General features: G+C 41.9%; 1 protein-coding gene across 5 annotated transcripts in view; it reads left to right on the top strand.

Moving 5' to 3' along the window:
* Positions 1–21,673, top strand: part of RUFY2 (RUN and FYVE domain containing 2) — a 71,941-nt gene that overhangs the window by 48,453 nt on the left and 1,815 nt on the right. For 2 of the 5 annotated variants that reach the window (XM_075000219.1, XM_075000220.1), the window contains exons 15-18: positions 1,847–1,941; positions 3,254–3,302; positions 11,048–11,125; positions 12,563–18,467. In XM_075000219.1, coding sequence (XP_074856320.1) covers positions 1,847–1,941; positions 3,254–3,302; positions 11,048–11,125; positions 12,563–12,706 — 366 coding nt within the window. In that variant the 3' untranslated portion in view covers positions 12,707–18,467. Of the gene's footprint in view, positions 1–1,846; positions 1,942–3,253; positions 3,303–11,047; positions 11,126–12,562; positions 18,468–21,673 lie in introns of those variants that run through there. The other 3 variants (XR_012646287.1, XR_012646286.1, XM_075000221.1) reach the window with 3 other exon arrangements.

Below are 21,673 nucleotides of genomic sequence, written 5' to 3'. Positions count from 1 at the left end.
ATTGCCTCCCTATTAATATCCAAAGTATGTATCTTTTGGACTGGGGCATACATTTGGAAGGTACTCAAGTAATAATATCTTGACCTGTGCTGTCACAGGCAATATCTATGTAATTCCTTTCATAAGTTTATCAAGCTCTCTCCTTAAATTAGATTTTGATATCTTTAATCTTTAAGTGTCTTTAAATATTTTGCAAGTGATATTATTTCTTTCTCTTCTTGCATATATACTATTGAATGCAATATTTAATATCTAGGTAGGCTATTTGGTGACTTCAACAGGTGTATATACACCTTCATGCCTTCCCCATTCAATATCCTCTTTCTTGCTGAGACAGCACATTGAATGCTCATTTATATAACTGTATTGGTCCCAGGCCATGTTAATCTTTGTATCACAGTGCTTATGTGTTGTTATGTTCAAAATGTAGCCTCGCCAGTTTTTGAAGCGGAAGTAATTCTTGATTTGCATTTAGGATGAGGCCTATTTCTAAAAGGAAGAATGAATCTAAAGGAAGAACAGACAATGAAAATTACAATGAAAGAGGGAGAAATATTTTCCCAAACATTTCAGCTTTAGAAAATATTTCAAAATGTACAATAAAGAGGCCAGTTGAAATTCTGTTGTTTTAAACCACTAACTTTAACTGATTTACAGAAAATAATTATGCTGTGAAGATCACAGAATCATAGCAGTAATTTTTTTTAATAGGGTGTAAGTGTTTCTTTAGAAAACTGTCATCTGACATCATTAAATTGTAAGATGAAATACCCATCTGTATGTAGTAGAAAGAAAAATGTGAATTCTTTACTCCGTAGGAGAAAAGAAAGCACTGACTTGTACATTCCAAATAATGTGTTTTCCTTGATATAGTTAGGATCACAGCCACATAAAGTAGGACTGAAAAAGCTCTCCAGCTATTTGAGGTGTTTGTGACCTCCTCAGAAGTTGCAAGGAAAATGAGAAGGTGAAAATGCCAGAAAGATAGGAAAAAAGTGAACATCATGTGAACTGTACTCATAAGTACACAACAACCTCTTTTTCAGTAGTAAAGTTTGAAAGCCAACCGTATGTCTGTCAGTCTTCTAAAAACTTCAAGGCTCCCAGGGGAAGTGAGCATAATATATAAATACAAAACAAATGTTGGTGTAAATATGAAATGCCCTTTGTAAGCACAAGTTTGTCATACCTTTCTACCTGCTGTATCAATTTCCAACCCACGCAATATTTTTAGGAATGGAGAGGCAAAAGAATTGTGTGCAAGAAGGATGCCAGGGCAGTGGAACACTGGGGGTGGCATAGATAGTGTAGGCCCCAGTGCTTCATGCTTTTGTAGATCTTTTGACAGAGATGAATTTCTAACATGAAACATGGGTAATGTGAATTTAGACACATATATATTCTGACCCTTTTGCTGGTCTTTCTTGATCCCACCAATTCTACCTTTCCTTTTATGGGAATAGTACAAGAATGGGGTTTTCCTTAGTATTTCTCAGTGTCTGATCCAAAGCCCATCAAAATCAGTAGCAGTCTTTTCCATTGACTTCACTGGATTTTGATTTGGGGACTTTACAGCCAAAAAGTTTGAATATTTCAAGAGGAAGCAGAAGTCACACAACATGAGTGGCTGTCAGGAACACAACAAAATCACTGGTGCTTAATTATGTGGACACCTCTTCTCTCTTTCTTCCATCACACCACTTCGTTTATGGGATTGCTATTTATGTTTTAGAGATTACCAAAATACTATTTGTAATCATTGTCTTTCCCTTTAACTATCTGACTTAACTCTGATTAATTGTGTACACAGTTATTTCTTTAACCCTTCACCTTTTATTTTTTAAAGGAATTCCTTAAACTACAGGACAAAAATATGCAGCTGAAAAAGATATGTCATGACCAAGAAGAAGCTCTCCAAGAACTGGCCTGCAAACTTAGCGAGTAATTTATTTTTCTTGTTGATTTTTGCAACGTAACATTCTAGATAAAGGCTATTGAAAATAACTGTGCATCTGCCATGTAAAATGAGGAAATTAGGGAGAATTATTGGCTTCAGATTAATTTATTCAGTTCAGTAGGAGGAAATTATTTGACAAATTTTCAGAAAAGAAAGCTGTGTACAAATGTCCTGGGTCTAGCTGCAGTCTGAACAGAGATACCATCAGATTAGGGTGGTGTGTATTCTCTAGTAATCATATAATGGACTTAATATCCATCTTTAAAAAAAATGGTTCTAATTAAAACTGCTTTTTGGGAATTTAAGAGATTCCTCAAACTTTTCTAGTTAAGATCCTTCTGTCTCTTAATAAATGCATTGAGGACATTGCTGGATAAAGTGTGAGCATTTGTGTGAACTCTTTCACTGAAGGCTAATTCTGTTAGGAATCAAAAGTGGTGTATTCTACAACAGGAAGATTCGTTATAACTTGAGATGATAGCTCATATGGATCCAATCCTCTCCTCTTCGGAGATGCAGGTTGCTGACATATGAGCTCAGAAATTGTTAACAAGCAGGGGTCATTAGATGCATGCACATGTTCAGTCTCTCTATAAGTCCTGGGATTCCAGCGTATGAAATGGCAACTCCAAACACCATTCATTTAATCAGACTGTTTATTAGCAGTATGCTTTGAACATGGTTCAGCATCCTTTCCTCGTTGGCATTTTTGAGGAACGTTTTCTCTGTTTAAGGGTATTTTTCTCTTGTAAATAGTAATGCTGTGACTAGTTTTCCCATGTTTTACACCCTGTGTCAAATAGAGTAGTACCATGTAGCTTACAGCCCTGTCTATACTCCTTTGTTTTGCATGGATGTAATTGGACCCAGAGTAAATTCTGGGCTACGTATAGAATTGCTTGCATTTGAGAAGCTTAACACAGTAAGTTCCAAACCCCATTTTGCAGCAGTGCATTGTGTTAGCATTAAGGATTTGCATCTAGGTTTAGTTACATTGGCATAAATTGACCAAGTCTAGACAAGCGCTAAATATATACCATCATTCATTGGATTGGAATTTTTGGAGAAGAGATCATGTCTTCATTGGTGTTTGTACAGCACTGAACATTTTGGGGTCTGGAACTTGACTGGGGCCTCTGGATGCTACTGTTAAAATAAATACTTTAACAATATATTATCCAGATGTTAATAATAATTTGCCCTTATTTCTTAGAATTATGGTAACTTCTAAAGTATTTTAACCATGTGCGGTAATTACTCTCAATGTCTAAACTGTGTATAATCTTCTATGTTTAGATCAAAGCTTAAAATAGAAGATATAAAAGAAGCAAATAAAGCATTTCAGGTTAGTAAGATTTGGAGAGTAAAGGAGGGAGGCTTCTTCTTAAAATTATTTTGTTGAAAATATTAAATGTGGGAGATTTGTTTCTCCAAAGGTAGGTATTTTGAGTAGATTTTCATTTATATGGTCTCATGTTTCAGGATGAGATAAATAGGCATGTTCTGAAGCACTTAACAGTGCCATTTAACTGCTTTAGACCTACTTTAGTTTGTTTGGAATGTTGCTAGGGGACCTTGCTTTTTGTGTTTAAATTGCTATCAAAACACCTTAATTTTTTAGTTTAAAAGTATGAAATAAGTCACTATTCACTTGGCAAAGTTAAAATCCAGCAAAGGTTATTTAGTCATAAGGAAGTGAACTGTTACTGAGTATAAATTACTATAATATAGTCTGTGATCACTAAGGATTTCATCATAGTATAACTCACATAAATTTTTAAAAGAGCCAGGTGAAACCTCTTTGGACCTGTTGAGTTTCTGGCTGTACAGCACTATCCTGAATGCTTATGAAGCTCTTCGTGCCCAAAACTACCTTCTTACTTGCTTTTAGAGTACCTGTGAAATGAGGCCTTGATTAATTACATAGGGCCTAAAACCTATAGTTCAAATAATTAATGATAAAATTATTTCAGGTAATTGTCATGAATGAATGCTTGTAAAGGGTTAAACCCAGAGAGAGTGGGTTGTCTGTTGTCAAGCAGCCAGGTGAGCCAATGGGAAGAGAAAGGGATCTTTTGAATTGAAGCAGTTACCTTTTTTTGTGTGGTCAGAGGAGAGAGAGAGACATTGTAAGTCAGAGCAGGGCTTAATGAATCCAGTAAGTATCCAGGCCACAAACAGATCTGGACATACAGAAAGCAGAAAGGAAATGTTTAGTTAGATGCGATTGGGTTTTTGGTTATTTTGGGTTTGGTGTGGGACTTCTTAGGCTGGCTGATCTACCCCAACCCCTATGCGCAGTAACTTTTCAGCTGAATCCCAGGGAAGTAATTGTTTTGTTTTAACCTGCTTTGATGGTTGTCTCAGGATCTAGGTGAGATGCACCCCAGTGTGAATGTCTTGCAACTGCAAGCTTGGTTCATCAGTAGTTTTGAAGATGAGAGATCACATCGTTCAGTGGAAAACAAAGATACAGTAAACTCTTTTTTATCCAGCATTCTATCATCCGGAACTCTCAAATAACCAGCATTTTAACCATAAGTAAATTTTAGTTACATTTTCCATACGTACAGTGTAGTGAAAGTAAATACAAATAAATACAGCAAATACAGTGTAAGTTCACAATGTACAATACTACAGTTGTTGGTAGTTGAAGTTGTTGGTAGATGAAGTACTCGGCATACATATATTTTTGTTTGTTTCTTAATATCTAATCTTGTTTTTCTTTAGTGTTATGTATCTCTAGAGATACCTCTCTATTATTTAGAATATTTGAGTATCCAGGCTGCTGGATATGAAAGAGTTTACTGTACCATGAAATAGCGGAAAGGAATCTACAAGACACACCTGCCTTCAGAAATGAAGAAGATACAATCTGTGGTGTGACTCGCATCATCTTTCTTCAACCCACTCATTTTTCTTCAATATTGGACTACTGGTTGGAGTTAGAACTAATGGAAGGGCCTAAATTTTTTAGCAAGGCCTTTGTTTAGTGGCAATTATAGCTTTACATGTGGTAGAAATCAATATTCACTTATCTGACCACAACAAGATTCCTAAAAGGCCTTAACCATTTTTTAAAATTCAGATTAGAGTAAGACTCTTATGGGATCTTGACTTGGTTCTTAACTACTTCATGAAACAATCCTTTGTACTTGTTGCTACCTCTCTCTTTGAAGATGGGTAGGGTGACCATATTTCCCTTTCCCAAATATGGAACAAGGAGATAGGAGGAGGAGGCGCTCTCCGGCTGGCTGACCAGCCTGAGCCATGGATGGGGGGGTGGGCAGGGGGCTGCTGTGCAGGGTGGCTGGAGTGCAGCAGGGAGGGGGCTACGAGCAGACACTCTCCAGAGGCCAGGAGAAGCCGAGGGACCCCGGCCAGGCAAGAGGTCCCACTAACCACCAACCCCCAACAACCACAGCCTCCCTGCCCCCCAGCTCACTGCCAGTCCCCCCCAGCCTCCCTGCCCCCAGCTTACTGCTGGCCCCCCCACAGCCTCCCTGTCTCCCCAGCTCAGTGCCAGTTCCACTGCACCAAACCCACCCCAGGCCAGGAGAACTCCATGAGGTGGGGGGAGGGGCAGCAAGAAGCTTGGCCGCGTTCACCTTGGCCCCTGTCTGCATGGCTGTGTCCTGCCTCCGCCAGGAGCTGCCGTTACTCTGCCTCCGGGGTCGTGGGCTGCCAGGGGTGGGGGAGGAGTGGGGACACCAGTTGGAATTGGGCATCGTCCCCCTATGCTGCTGGCCAGCCAGGAGCCCTGCACTCTGAGCAGCCCCACCCACCCTGGGGTGGCAGGGTAGGTCCATGGCATGAGCTGGGGCAGCTGCCCAGAGGATGGGGCCAGCCAGGACAGGAATCTCTGCTGGCTCCCTCTGTTGTGGCTAGAGAACACACAAGTACTGTACTTTTTCTCCAACCAGCAGCTGCACCTGCTCCAGCAGGGGAACGAATGCAGGGCAATTAGCTCCTTTGTTGAAATAAGTCGGGATGCCTTTCTGGCGCCTGAAATATGGGGCTGTCCTGCCAAAAATGGGACAGCCATTACAGCTGATGAAAAACTGGGGAGATGGGATTCTAATGGCAGATCTTCCTCTTACTGTGTTTTCCAAGAAGAATGTAGTTTTACAGCCTCAACCAAGCTACTCATCCTCCAGATTTTTTTTCTTGAGCTACATCAGTTGACAAAGTCTGTTTTTCATACACTAGACAATAAGATGGTGTTAGCCTTTTCCTTGATCGGGACTACACCATTCTGGAAGACCCCTTAGATTACTTTTGTTTCTGTTTCAGATTAATCTAAGGGAGTGACTATTTGCATTCAGGGACATTTTAAATGTATCTCTGAAACTATTATTGCCTGTTATGATTTTCCTCAAAGTATACCTCCCGTAAGAGTTGCTGCACACTCTTATCACAATCAAAGGCACAAGAATGGAGGCACACCCCTGGTCCTGCTCTTACACAGCCTCTGACATGTAAAATCACTCTCAGTTTAACTGCATGAATGCTGTAGCCACTTGATGTGGCCACTTACTGGGCACACCACCAACTTCCCAGTCACAGACCGTCTCCAAGAAATGTGCATCTTGTATTCCCCAGCCCTTTACTGGACAGGTTAAGCTCATATAAGGTCCATGATTTCATCAATGGTAGATGATATGCACACTGTTCTTTGTCTTCCAGTAGTGTTCCTGTGGGTGCTCCACTGTGAGTGTTGGTGCCTCCTTGTGCCGGCGCTTGGAGATTCTATAGCTTGTGGTTCCTGTGCATGTGTAGTCGTACTTCCTTGTGTTTTCTGGTGTACACACGGTGTGGGCCCCTTGGTTCCTTCTCTACCGTCCTTGTCTGCTGATGGAACTTTAATCTCTCTGTGAAAGACAAAAAGAGTTAATTTAGTTAGTTTAGTGTTTCTATACCCTTCTCCAAGTTGTTTCTCCTGTTATGCGTTCTAACAACAGCAACAAATGTTTTAGACAAGTTTAGTTAGTGTTAGAATTTGTTGCTGTCATTGCCATGCTGGTCTCCCCGGGCTTTAAGCGATGCACAATGTGCAGAGAAACCATGCCAGCCTCCGATGGCCATGCCTCCTGCATCAAGTGCCTGGGTGAAGGCCACCAAACCCCATGCACCCATTACTCCATTCTCATGGTCGGGCCAGGAGGGACTGAGTAAACAGGCTAAAGACTTACCTGTATGAAAACTCCCTCCAGCTACTGGCCCTGGAGCAGCCTTCTGCCAAGAAATCAGCATGGGAGACAAAGGGTACAGACTCTCCATGTCCCTTTACCTTGGTTGGCACCCCATCTATGAAGGCAGGCCCTTCTCTGGTGCATTCCTGGCCACCAACACTGTCTTCATGGGCCGTGCCAGTTGAAAAGACTGCTGCGATATCCCTATCACCGTCAAAGCTGGCAATGATGAAGCGGGCTCACTTGGAGCTGAGCCACCAACATTTGGCGCTTCCAATGCCATCTACACTGCTGATTTCAGCTACCTCTACCTCTGGGCATATAAGGTCCTCAAAAACCAAGACCCCACTCTCCCTTCCAGGCCTGGAGTGGAAGTGGTACCGTTCCAAGTCTTTGCACCACTTGCACCAGGCACCAGACTCGACACCTCAGGTCCATGGCCAAGGCACTACCCCATTCTTGCATGGCACTGAAGAAGGTACTGACGTGGCACTAAGATACTGTTTTGCCAAAGCCCCTGGCACTGGAGTGCAACTAGGCATCTAGGCGGTGCCATGAGCACGAGTCGTCAAGAATGCACATGGCACTGGCTCCTCCCAGCTTCCTGCACCACATGTCCCTGGTGCCGCCTACATCCCCATGTTTGTCTAGATGCTCGGGGTTCTTGCACAGCATGGGGGCCAAACCACCTACCCAGGGCAGGAGTTTCGACTGCCAGAGTGTCATCTCCGCACAGCACTTCAGTACCATGCATTCCAACTGGGAAGATGTGCTCCGTACTGTGGCTTATCTGCAGCTGCCCCCACCATGGTTTGCACATGACTACTCATACCCTCAAGAACCAGCTCCTCAGTTGTCCTCTTGGTAGGTGAGGGTGCCCTGCTCCCATGCTCCATGGTGTCCAGGGACTGCCCTATGTCTCCACAGCCTAACACATTGGTGACATACACACCATCACAACACTCTGGGGCTGAAGATTTCCTTTTGGAGGATAAGGATAGATCCCCATTACACCACTCCTCGTCTTCACCAGATGACACAGTGATTTCCGTTTTGCATCCCTTTGCAGACAACTCACTGGCTTTACAGGAGCTATTTAGGTGGGTGACTGAGGCCCAGGAAAAGGACCTGCAGGAGGTGCTGGTTAAAAAATTCAGACTTCTCTGCACCTTGCAGTCCCTTCTTCCTCCAGGATTGCAGTGTCCATAGAGGAGGCCATGATCGACCCTACCAACATCATCTAGCAGATGCCAGCACTCATTCCTCCCACGAACAAGAGGGATGACAAATGGTACTTTGTGGCCTGTAAGGACTCATAGTTTCTGTTTACCTCTCCACAGCCAGATGCATTAGTGGCAGTTGCCATCCACAATAAAACCAGATCTTTTCATTCCACTCCTCAGGACAAAATGAGTAAGAAGTGGGACATCATGGGGCGCACAGCGTAGTCGTCTAGCACGTTGATCCTGCAGGTTGTGAACTACACAGCCATGTTGCCTGAGCAGCAATGCCCAGCTCTCATAAATATAATCCATGAAGGCCACATCATTACCCACATGGCACTCCAGTCTGCACAATGGAAATGACTAGGGTCATGGCCTCCACTGTGGTCATGAGGCACATGTTGTGGCTCTAGTCCTTGGGGATCCCTGCAGCAGAAGGTGGAGGACCTTTCCTTCGACAGAAGTCATCTGTTTGTGGAGGAGATGGATGGGGCCTATCACTCTGTGAAGGATTCTCGCACTGTGCTTCGTGCACTGGGGATGTACACCCCCCAACATTTAAGCGGACCCAGTACTGTCCTTATCAGAGACCACAGGAGCAGTTTGAGCAATCACTGCAATGTTCTGAAGCTCGCCAATGGCACAGATCCCAGCAGCAAAGATCTCTTCGGCAACAGGACGAACAGCCCACAGCATCCCACTGTCAGCAACCTAAGTAGCAGTTTTGAGGGTGTGGTTGGGAGTCTGGAAAAGCTTTCTGTTCCAGCCATTGCACAATATGGGTGCCATTGCCTCGGACAAGTGGGTCCTGGAGCTAGTGGCCTGGGGCTACATTATCCCAGTTAACTCTACCCCCCTTCCCAGCCCTCTACCCTGTCCCTCTTCAGTGACCCCTCTCATGAGCATCTTCTCTGCCTGGGTGCTGCTGAGCCAGTTTCAGGCTGGAGAGTTTTACTCCATGTACTTCCTAACCCAAAAGAAAAATGAGGGGCAGTGGTGGCCTATCCTTGGCCTCAGGAGGCTCAACAAATACTTTCTTTATCAACGGTTCAAGATGGTGACTCTTGCAACCATTATTCCAGCACTGGACAAAAAAGACTGGCTCTTAGCTCTCGATCTACAAGATGCCTGCTTCCACATCACAGTTCACCCAGCGCACAAGCGTTTCCTTTGATTTACAGTGGGGTCCCACCATTATTAGTACTGGGTGCTCCTGTTTGGGCTCTCCACTGTGCCCAGGGTGTCCTCCAAGACTCTGGCAGTCATGCCTGCCCACCTGCAAAGTCACAGGGTCTTCATCTTCCCCGTCTGAATAATTGTCTCATAAAACCTACATCATTCCTTAAGGCCCTTTAGAGGGTTACAGTCACCACAGACCTTCTGCTAAACCTGGGCTTCCACATAAACTATGAGAAGTCCACACTTCAACCCATGCAGTCCGTAGAGTCCATCAGGGCTCACATAAATGCTATCTCTGCCAGAGCCACTCTCCTGCTTCAGAGATTGTAGGCCCTGTGCAACCTCGTCCTGGTGGTGTGACTTTCTCCCATTGTCATGGTGTGCGTTTGGCTCAAGTTGCTGGGTCACATGGCCACTACCATGCATATGGTCAAGCTAGCCATACTTCACATGCGATGCCTTTAGTCATGGCTGGTCATGTGCTATGCCCCAGCCAGGGACCCACTGTCCCTTCTTTATGCCTTTCCCCCGCTTCCTTTGATTCAAAGCTTCTGGTCAAGGTCAGACTAGATCAGGCTCACCTCATCTTGATAGCCCTGGTGTGGCAGTAGTCAGTCGGACCGTGCATGCTCAACTACCACCTCTCGCTGTTTGTGCTCCTTTGATCACGTGCGCAGTCTGGCTCCCATCAGATTCTCTTCAACTGCCCCAGGCTGCAGACGGAATGTTCTCCTCCTCCCTCCTCATGGAGATCCTTCAGAGTGAATAGTTGTAGGCAATAAGCAACCCACAGGTCGGACATGGTTCACCAATGTTAACCTCTGGTCACCAGATGCTTTATTTACCTGAACAGGTACAGTTGCTTCCAACTCCTCTTCGTTGTGGTTCACCCTTGTTGGTCAATGGGAGGTGCAAGAAACGATGGCTCAGCCTGCTCCACTTTTCTCAGCTCGCATTGGCCATATATGGTGAACCACAATCAATGAGAGCTACAAGTGACCATATCAGTGAAAATGCAAGTAAATAAAGAATCTGGCAGTCTGCCAGGGGCTAACCCTGGTGAGCAGTGTCTGGCCTGCAAGCTGCTTATTGCCTACCTCTTATGCACTAAATTCTTACAACTTTACATACAGTGTTGCCACTCATATAAGGACAGTAATGATCTGTGATGGTTTTCAAATGTTACCTCGAGTCATATTTTATAAAAAATGTAACATAATTTCATAAAAAGAGTGAACACTGTGTATAGACTGTCACATCCTGTTCAAGTACTTATGGGGTGGAAGCCATCTCTTGTGTCTCTTGTGTGTTTGTGTCACAGAAGGGGACACTGATTGTGGTTGGCATGATAGTGGTATAGCTCCAGGTGCTATTGTAATACAAATAATAAAGAATAGTGCTTCTTTTGAGCACTCTTGTTCATAAGACCCTCAAAGTTCTTTTTGTGCTACAAATATTTTGTGTTCTCTGAAAAAACCTTTTCCTCTTCCCTCCAGGGACAAGTTTGGCTGAAAGACAAAGAGGCTACACACTGCAAGTTATGTGAAAAGGAATTTTCACTTTCCAAAAGGAAGGTAACTTTGGGTAGAGAACTATATCAATTCTCATTCGTTAAATGTCATATTGGAAGAACATTTGGTTGACTACTCTTAGATGTACAGCAGAGATTCTCTCACACAAGTTAATATGTAGTTATTTTAGGGACATTTCCTGTAATGCTTGTATTTGAACTTTTCCAGCTGTGTTTGTTTACGTACACAGAGGCCCTAATTCTACAAGATGCTCCATCTGGACAGACCCCTGTGCCTGGACAGAGCCTTACTCATGACCTCATGGGTTTGTCTGTGCAGTGCACCTTGTAGGTTCAGACTTTTAAATAACTTCTTCAGTTCCCTGAGATTTGTTAGTGTCTCAGATATTATTATATTTGCTGTGTCCATTTGTCTGTCTGGGCAAGGTACTACCATGTTTCCCCCCAACACTGCCTCAGCCCCCACCCCTCCCTGGCCAGTACTAGGCCTGGCTCAGCCTCTGCAAGGGACTTTTCCCCACCCTCACCACACTGTGCCCGCCCTAGCCCCTCCCTTAGCCAGCATGGGCCTGGCCCAGCCCCCCGCCAGTGCTCCCTCTGCCCATGCCATCCTCTCTCATGGCCAGTGCGGGGTCCGGCCCAGCCTCTCAATAGAATTCTCGTCCCCTGTACCATGCCAGCCCCTACCCCAGCCAGCTCCCCCACCCCCCAGTACCATGCCAGCTCCAATCCTCCCCTGGCCAGCATGGGGCCTAACCCATATACTTTGCCTATGTATTACAAGTTTGTCTAGAACTTTCTTGCAGCCCAGCTTCCGCTTGCAATTATTAAATTTGGTGATATACATGTGAACCATGTTTAAAAATTGCTTGAAATTTGAATTTATACAAAAGACTAAGAAAATATGAATATTCTGAGTTTTAAAAATGCTTGTGGAAGGTTGTATTTGTGCATGTGCTTTATCTGCTTCTGAAATTAAATTATCTTTACCTTTTTAAATTTGTTATTTTAAATTCCTTTAACTACTAGGTGAGATTCTGAATAGATAGTTTTGTTTGCAAATCAAATCCATATTTGGCTTCTACAAATGTAATTCTGGACATTTCTAGCATGTTATTTTACAGCATATATGATAGTGCATGCAAAGGTTTTGAGGATCAAAATTAAGCCCCACATATAAAGTTAATTATATGGCATATTCATTTGGTTTTGTTAATTTTAGTTGTACTTCACTTAGGTCAGGGGAAAAAATAAAGGCTTTATAGGTTGGTTAATCTGTCTAGAAAAGCATTACAGATTGTGGCTTTTCATGTGTTATCTATTTATCTTTACAAAGCCTCCATCTCGTTTCTTACCTAGAATTAAAAAGTTTAATTTCAGAGTTCTTGTTCTGTATTTGTTATAGCATCTGATATCAAACGTATAGCATACTTTCTGTGTGCAATTTAAAATATCCTCTGGTTTCTCCATCTTTATTTAGCATCATTGTAGAAATTGTGGTGAAATTTTCTGTAACGCCTGTTCTGACAATGAACTGCCTCTGCCATCCTCACCAAAGCCTGTACGAGTCTGTGATTCCTGCCATGCATTTCTTATACAGAGATGTTCTTCTAACATGCCATAAGATTCCTCTACAAAATATTTATGAACTATTGCTATTTAACATATTACCTAAAAATATAATGTGAACTAGTGACATGTATATTTCTGGAATACAGGTAAGCTGTTTAGATTTGGATTCTCAAACATACTAAGCCCTACAGAATTAGGTAGGCATAAGCCACCTTGTGTTTATGTGTCTACACTTAGTCTCCTACTGATGTAAGTGGCCTGTTAACCTGACAATGCCATCAAGCAGTGCTGAGTCACAGTCAATATACCAAGTCAGTGCAACATGAGTGTAGATGTTGTGTTGCCTTTGTCAACTGTAACTGTCGTCCAGCAGCTGTCCTGTAATGCCCAACACTGACAGATCTGGTTTGTTGTGTGGACAAGGCCCAAGGGAGTTAGGTATCCATCTCCCAATGAAAGTTACTAAGAAATGGATGTTAGCACCTTTGCTTTCCTTTACAGATTCCAGCCTTTAATATTTGATTCTATTTGTTGCACCCAACAAGCAGCAAAGGAATAAAAGATTTTTATACAGTTCTAAAAGACAGAAGAGTATTTCATATTGAAGTTTTTCCTCAACAGAGCCCATGTAATGATAGCTAAAAGACATTCATCGAAAGTTTGACAGGAAACTGTTCAGTTTTGTACCCAGACACAGACAGTGAATAAATGTGCAAGCTAATTCCAAATAATATATTACAAATTAAACAATTTTGTAAAATATATTAAACTAATTTTTGTTAAATGAAGTTTAAGTATTTACAGTTAACATTTCTCTTATTTTTTATTTATATACTAATTTTAAAAAACTAGGCTGTTATGTTAGGAAATAGTACACCCTTATAATAGCCAAAATTATTCTCAGGTATATGCAAACAACTTCAGTTGGTGTCAACAGAAGTTCCATATGCATATCTGAGGGCAGAATTATAAATTTAGATTATTCTTAAGTGTATGTTACGTATTTGCCATGTTACATTAGAGAAAAATCACTACTTCACACTCAAAACACTTTAATTGTAGTGTCTGGGTTTTTTATACTTTTGATTTTCAGATTTCTGAGATAAACAGGAATATGTTAGTTACATAGAAAATCATCTTTGGGGGAGATAATTTCAGAAATGTAAATTAAATTTTTTTGTGTTCTTTTCAGATCATATTCCAACTGATGCACAACAGAAACATTTTTTCTTTTCATTATGCTTACAGAATATAAGACTTTTATTTACTTCTAATTATTCAGTGGCCAAAAAGGGAAAAATACAATTTTTAGCAGTATTCTGATTTTTTTTTTAATATTTCATCCCCTAGTTTACATTATAATACTTTATTTAGAGGCTAAATATTGAGTTAGTGCATTAAACATTCTTCTGTTTCAGCTACCAAGTCTGCTGAATATGTTTATATCCAGATAAAATGCTTTAAAAGCTAAACATGTCAATAAAATACACACTAATTCTGGTCTTACTGCAAATTTCAGTAGTACAGCAGTAAAATACTTTTCTTAGCCAATTAACTTCCAGGCGTGATTCCGTTTAGTTTAAGAATATTAAATAAAGGAGCCACTCAGTTATGAATCTATACATTTTTATATTAAAGGCCTTAAAGTCCTGTATTACTCTTTGTTTCTGAAGTATATTTAAATATATGAAAGAGACTGGACTTGAAATACTAAGTACCACATCCCTTGTGTTCGGCTGATCACCTGTTGTTTTAGATTCTACTTGGCAGAGACTACTGTAGTTAGGGGCTACTTTACACTACACTAGACCTAGAAGTTGATCCTAGATATGCAGTTCCAGCTATGACAGTTGTGTAGTTAGAATCAATTACATAGGATCATCTTATTTGCCTGTCCTCACTTAGGGAGGTCAGTGGAAGAAACTCTCCTGGTGACCTTCCTTACGTATCATGATAATGAGGAGTACAGGGGTCAGCTGCCGAGCCCTGAGAGTTCAATTTCCATGTCCCTAGTAGGCATGTAAAATCAAACCCCTGGTGGGGTCAATCTCCTGGCAAGTGTAGATGTACCCTAGGTTGTATAATACCTTCTGTTCTAACTCCCTGCTTTCATTGGTTGTAACTTTTGCATGCTCACCTTTTGAACTAAAGTTTTCCAGACTTGATTGTTGTTTACAAATTTTGTTATGGAAACTTTTTGAGTAGAAACAGTTTCACCTGTTTTCACTATGCAAATAGTGGAGGTGGGAAAATACTTTTTAAATTTAGAAGAAAAAGTTGGAAAGGTTTTTTTGAGATGAGAAAGGTGAAATGTGGAAAGGAAATAATCATCACTGAAGTTGTGGACATCATTATTTTGAAACAAAATGGGCTCTATTTGACCAAATGACCATTTGAAAAATCATATACTTATTAAGTGTTAATTTAGAGGATGAACTGTATGTTTTCTGCATAATTAATTTGGCTTTGCAACTAGCCCCATACATTGCTGTGAATTGATAGGGAGAATTTGGACAAAAGTGCCATTAAACATTATCATGGTATGAAGAGTCTAAGGCTTGCTATGGAATTGGTAAGATCAACGAGGCCCATATCTCCATTTCCATGGATTATAAGGTCAATACAAGCCTTTGCACTATTCTCTTCCTTTAGATTTAGGTGTTCTCCATTGGCTGATGACAAACTGCTGTGCTCCTGAGGACTTTTAGAACTTTATCAACCTAGAGCTACAGTGCTAGAAGGGTACAGAAGAGAGTGTCTGCTCCTGTTCTCTTTGAGGGGTTGACCAGTGCTTGTTTTAGGGCAGGTCTACACTAGATCTTAAAGTTGAGTGTAGAAACACAATTCCAGCTACAGCATTGTGTAACTGGAATCAACATATCTTCAGTCGACTTACCTGGCCATCTTTACTCAGGGAGGTTGTAAGAACATAAGAATGGCCATTACTGGGTCAGACCAAAGGTCCATCTAGCCCAGCATCCTGTCTGCCAACAGTGGCCAGTGCCAGGTGCCCCAGAGGGAGTGGACTGAAGACAATGATCAAGTGACTTGTCTCCTGCCATCCATCTCCAGCCTCTGACAGAGGCCAGGGACTCCATTCCTACCCCCTGGCTAATAGCCTTTTATGGACCTAACCTCCATGAATTTATCTAGTGCTTCTTTGAACTCTCCTATAGTCCTAGCCTTCACAGCCTCCTATGACAAGGAGTTCCACAGGTTAGCTGTGTGCTATGTGAAAAAGGACTTTCTTTTATTAGTTTTAAACCTGCTACCCATTAATTTAATTTGGTGTCCTCTCGTTCTTATTTTATGGGAACAAGTAAATAACTTTTCTTTATTCACCCTCTCCACACCGATCGTGATTTTATATACCTTTATCATATCCCCCCTCAGTCTCCTCTTTTCTAAACTGAAAAGTCCCAGTTTCTTTATCCATTCCTCATATGGGACCCGTTCCAAACCCCTAATCATTTTAGTTGCCCTTTTCTGAACATTTTCTAGTGCCAAAATATCTTTTTTAGGTGAGGAGACCACATCTGTATGCAGTATTCAAGATGTGGGCATACCATAGTTTTATAAAGTTTTATAAAATTTTCTTTGTCTTATTTTCTATCCTTTTTTTAAAATAATTCCTAACATCCTATTTGCTTTTTTGACTGTCGCCGCACACTGTGTGGATGTTTTCAAAGAACTATCCACAATAACCCCAAAAATCTCTTTCCTGATTAGTTGTAGCTAAAGTAGACCCCATCATATTGTAGGTATATTGGGGGTTATTTTTTCCAGTGTGCATTACTTTACACTTACTCACATTAAATTTCATTTGCCATTTTGTTGCTCAGTCACTCAGTTTGGTGAGATCTTTTTGAAGTTCTTCACAGTCTGCTTTTGTCTTGACTACTTTGAACAGTTTAGTATTGTCCGCAAACTTTACCGCCTCATTATTTACCCCTTTCTCTAGATCATTTATGAATAAGTGGAATAGGATTGGTCCTAGGACTGACCCTTGAGGAGCACCACTCATTACCCTTCTCCATTCAGAAAATTTACCATTTATTTCTGCCCTTTGTTTCTTGTCTTTTAACCAGTTCTCAATCAATGAAAGGATCTTCCCTCTTATCCCATGACAACCTAATTTACACAAGAGTTTTTGGTGAGGGACTTTGTCAAAGGCTTTCTGGAAATCTAAGTATACTGTATCTACTGGATCCCCCTTGTCTGCATGTTTGTTAACCCCGTCTAAGAATTCCAATAGATTAGTAAGACATGATTTCCCTTTACAGAAACCATGTTGACTATTACCCAACAAATTATGTTCTTCTACATGGCTGACAATTTTATTCTTTGCTATTGTTTCAACTAATTTGTTTCAACTAACTTTTTAAATATTGCTGTTATGTTGGCTGTCTTCCAGCCCTTGGGTCCAGACGCTGATTTAAAGGATAGGTTACAAATCCCAGTTAATAATTCCCCAATTTCACATCTGCGTTCTTTCAGAACCCTTGGGTGAATGCCATCCCGGTCCCAGTGATTTGTTACTGTTAAGTTTTTCTATTTGTTCCAAAACCTCTTCTAATGATACTTCGATCTGGGACTGTTCCTCAGATTCATCACCCACAAAGGATGGAGCAGGTTTGGGAATCTCCCATCGACCTCTCTTACTCCTTGTGAGATTGTGGAGTACAGGGGTTGAATGTTGAACCCTGATAGTTTGATTTCATGTGTCCCCACTAGCATGCGAAATCGAACCCCGGAAGATCAACCCTGACTGGGTTGATCTTCTGTGTTCTGAAGACATACTCTTAGTCAAGCTGTCCTGGACTACACGCACATCCCTCTCTAAATTGCAGTTCTGTTTTAACAAGTAGCTCTGTAAAAATGGCATTAATTAGTCTGTACCAAGACATACAAAGGCAGAATTAGAGTTGAATGTGAACCTTTAACTCATGTCATGATATTTGAGTGCTTAACCATGGGACGGTAATGCTTTTTTGTACGTGTTGCATATGCAGTTCTTGTAGCACGAAGACTACTACCTTATAGAGGGGAATTAATATCCATGAGGAATAATGTACAGTAAACGCTTTGATATCTGGCACCCATGAGACTGGGAGGTTGCTGGATAATCAAATATTCTGGATAATAGAGAGTTCAGTGCTTACACTGGGTAGGATTGCAGAGGACCCTGCTGGCTGCAGTCACGTGCAGCAGGCAGGGATGCAGGGCAGTGCAAAGCAGGATCCCCCAGAGGGTGGAGCATTGCTCGTGCTCTGTACAGCTCTGTCTCTGCACTTTTCTTCCTGGCTCCGTGCTGGGTTGAAGGATGGCCATGAGCTGGGGCAGAGGCCTAGGCAGGAGGAGGTTGCAGCTGCCATCTCCCAGGCTCTGAAAACCCTCTAAGGTGGAGACCCACAGGCGGGGGGACAGTAGGGGGGTGGCACCAAGGGGAGAGCTGCAGCTGGCTCCATGGTGGGCTCCGGAGCTTTCCCTTTAAGAGCAGGCAGCTTGCTGCAGAGCCCATGCTGGAAGCAGGTAGGAATCCAATTCAGAGGAGAGAGGTAGTGCTATTGTCTGTTTAAATTGTTAACTAACTACATGATTAATGGGGCTAGATTAAGTATGTCTTTTTTTAATTTAAGGAACAGGATTCCAAGACATGAGGTTTGTCAGTTACCTTCTAAATGTCCCTTTAGATTAAACCAATGAGATTTTACTGCTGTCACTTATTACATTGTATCTTGTAGCTATTGCCAGTGGCAGGAATGACAGACGGATGGAGGGAGCACAGGAGCCTGCTACTTGTGGCCGTGTCTACACGTGCCCCAAACTTCGAAATGGCCACGCAAATGGCCATTTCGAAGTTTACTAATGAAGCGCTGAAATGCATATTCAGCGCTTCATTAGCATGCGGGCGGCAGCGGCGCTTCAAAATTGACGCTCCTTATTAATAAGGGGACTTTGAAGTAGGCGGGGTCCTTTCGAAAAGGAGCCCCGTCTGGACGCGCCACGCGGTGGCAAGGAGCGTCAATTTCAAAGCGCCGCTGCCGCCCGCATGCTAATGAAGCGCTGAATATGCATTTCAGCGCTTCATTAGTAAACTTCGAAATGGCCATTTGCATGGCCATTTCGAAGTTTGGGGCATGTGTAGACGTAGCCTGTGAGTGCAGCTGGCAAGCTCCTTTGCTCTCCCCATGTGTCACGTTGCCCACCTCCCAGACCAGAGCTGTGTGGCTCTGAGTTATGCTGGTTATTTGAGTGCCAGTTACTCAAATACTGGTTAAACAAGAGTTTACTGTAATTACCTGGAGATACGGTCCTCCCTTCAACTTGGTACGCAGCTGTCTTTGCTGGGCAGTGTGGCTGCCTCCTCTGTGTGGCGGCACTCTGTACAGTACAGTACCTGTAATGGATGTACCTCTCTGATCCAGCTCTCTCAGGACCTGACCCAAGCCAGATAAGAGAGTTTTCCAAATGAGGGAAAGTCATTTTCCCTCAGTGCCCACAGCTGGCTCCTGCCTAATCACAGGTCCTCACAGCCCCAGGTCCCAGCTTCTGACTGCTAAATGTCAACAATATAAAATGTGTCATCTCTAGGTTTCAGAGCTATGTAAATAGGAGAGTTCACATCACAAAGACTGTGCAAAAGCAGCTCATTACTACATTGGTTGTATGTGTGTTGCATTTTCAAGTTCTTCACAACTGTGATAGACTATTTATTAACAATGTGTAATGTGCAGATGTGGAATAGATTACCTCAGGCCACAGAACCATTCTGCTCCTTGCTGAGGGGAGAAGATTGTCCCTGCCCACCCCTTTGCAGAAGAGAACACGTGTACCTATTCCTGTAGTGTTTGATGTTTGTTCAATAACAGTACAGCCACATATCAGCCCTGTAAATCACATTTAGCATAAACCTCACTTACACTCTGCTTACTACCTCATTTCTAATGGCACTAACAATCTAAACTTTTGACCATTTGGAAGAACAAACAAGAGACCACTGCCAAAACAAAGATTCCTTCTTCCATATGGATGCTCCAGTCCTGCAATGACCATTGCATGTTGAACTCATTGTGGGATTTGGCTCCAAACTAGAATTTACTCCTAAATATGCTCTTTTCTTTCTTGTGTTAACCTTATCACATGGGATCTGCTTTCCAAGTCCTCTCCTTCCAAAGTGCTCTGTTCCTGTATCACACCATAAAAGAAGAAACACCAGCATGTTACCTCTCAGCACTTTTTGAGTCAGCCTCTTTTTCCACTCAGCTTGATCTGTTGGACTGTTACCCACAAACTTGTCAGGACTGTGCTCTACATCAGCCTGTACTCTTTTTAAATCAGTGTTACTATGTGTCTCTACGTAGCACATTCACGTGGTCTTTCTAGCTTACATCTCTCACCTATTTCAACATTTGCATTTCTGTGGACCAGAGCTGTTGCTCAAACCTCAAGTGCCATACATTCAAATTGGATAACTTACTGTTTTATAGACTTCCCTTTTAATCTTACTGGTAACTGTCTATCTTTTATTTGATACATGCATTTGTTATTCTAGTTCTAATTTCATCTGCATTTCCCCCCAGATCTGCACTGGCCTTTGAAACCACATGAGTTAACAGCCCAATTACTTGTTTTGTCCACAGATTTAGATTGCACCTCCTATAAAATATGGTTTTAAAACAATTCTGTATTTTAACTAAGCTTCATAAGTCATTCTTGCACATGAAAAGTATAGCTGTAGCTTTTGAATAGTTATGCAATTAGTGCTCTACAGATCATGCCAAGAGTAAGTGTAATTGCTCATGTACCTTTTATAAAGAAAAGTTTTCAAAAGTTTTAAAAATTTTGTAAATTAAAATGCAAATATTTGTAAACGTGATTTGTTTGAAGAAATAAAATGTTTGATGTCACAAAACTGTAAATAAGCTGTCATTTAAGTACTTCAAATGTGAGTTTATATTAATATTTCAGGTATATCTTATATTGCCTCACAACATTGGCTAAACCCTGATCACTTTAGTCACAGTCCCACTGATGGGCAGTACCTCCAAGAATAAAGTGAGCAGGATTTGGTCTGGTATGTAGATTTGCACTGCTTTAAGTACATCAGATTGGTTTCCAACTTCTATACTTATCAGTATTGTCTAAGTATTGCACGACCTTCCTACTAAAAACTTCATTTTTTTTTGGGTGGGGGCAAGGAGAGAAATACAGTACAAACGGCTCAGTGTGCTTTAGGTAGAAAAACACACTTTGTCATTTCTATGTAAAGTCATAGCCACTTTGGAATATACTGAAAGAGCTTAAGGATAACACCATCTCAAACATTAGAAATACAGCTTAATTGGTTTATGTGGTGCTATCAGTGCAGGGGATTGTACTGGAGTTCTTGAAATCCCTTTCAGCCATACATTTGCTTTTTTTCTTTTTCAGGGTGACTTTAAGTAAAGAGTGATAACTAACCTTGTAAAGTAACTAGGGTTGTTAATTAATGCATGTTAATGTAGGGCAGAATTAATGTGTTTATTAACACAGTAAATCATAGACTTTAACATGCCTTAATTGACAGCTGGGGCCCTAGTCTGCTCCTAGCTGGGGTCCCACTGCTGCAGGGCTGCCAGCAGTGCTCCACAACCCCGCTGGCTCCCTGCAGCTGTAGGGCTCTGCATCCTAACAACTGTGCTGCTCACAGCTTGGGGTGTGTGGGGGCACCCATTCCTGCCAGCAGCTTCACAATTCATCTAATTGCCTCACAACCCGAAAAGTAACTAGTTCTAGAAGATATTTTGCCTGCATGAAACGCCCTAGCTAGGTGTTTGATAAGTTAGAGAACATAACCTTTACTAAACGTTACCACCAAAAATCCTAAGGAGCAATAATTGTTGTCCATGTTGATCACTAGTTGCAGTTGTGTGGAGTCAGATGACTTACTCAAACATTCTGCCTATTACTAGTTTAGTAACTGCATAGAGGGGTGGTGATATAGCTTTTCTTTCTTATGTTACTTCTTCATATCAGA

This window comes from Carettochelys insculpta, chromosome 7 (genome assembly GCF_033958435.1).
Source record: "Carettochelys insculpta isolate YL-2023 chromosome 7, ASM3395843v1, whole genome shotgun sequence".
In the NCBI taxonomy this organism is placed as follows: Eukaryota; Metazoa; Chordata; order Testudines; family Carettochelyidae; genus Carettochelys; species Carettochelys insculpta.
Note: the sequence above shows the minus strand (reverse complement) of the source record. Positions and strands in the feature narration are given on the sequence as shown.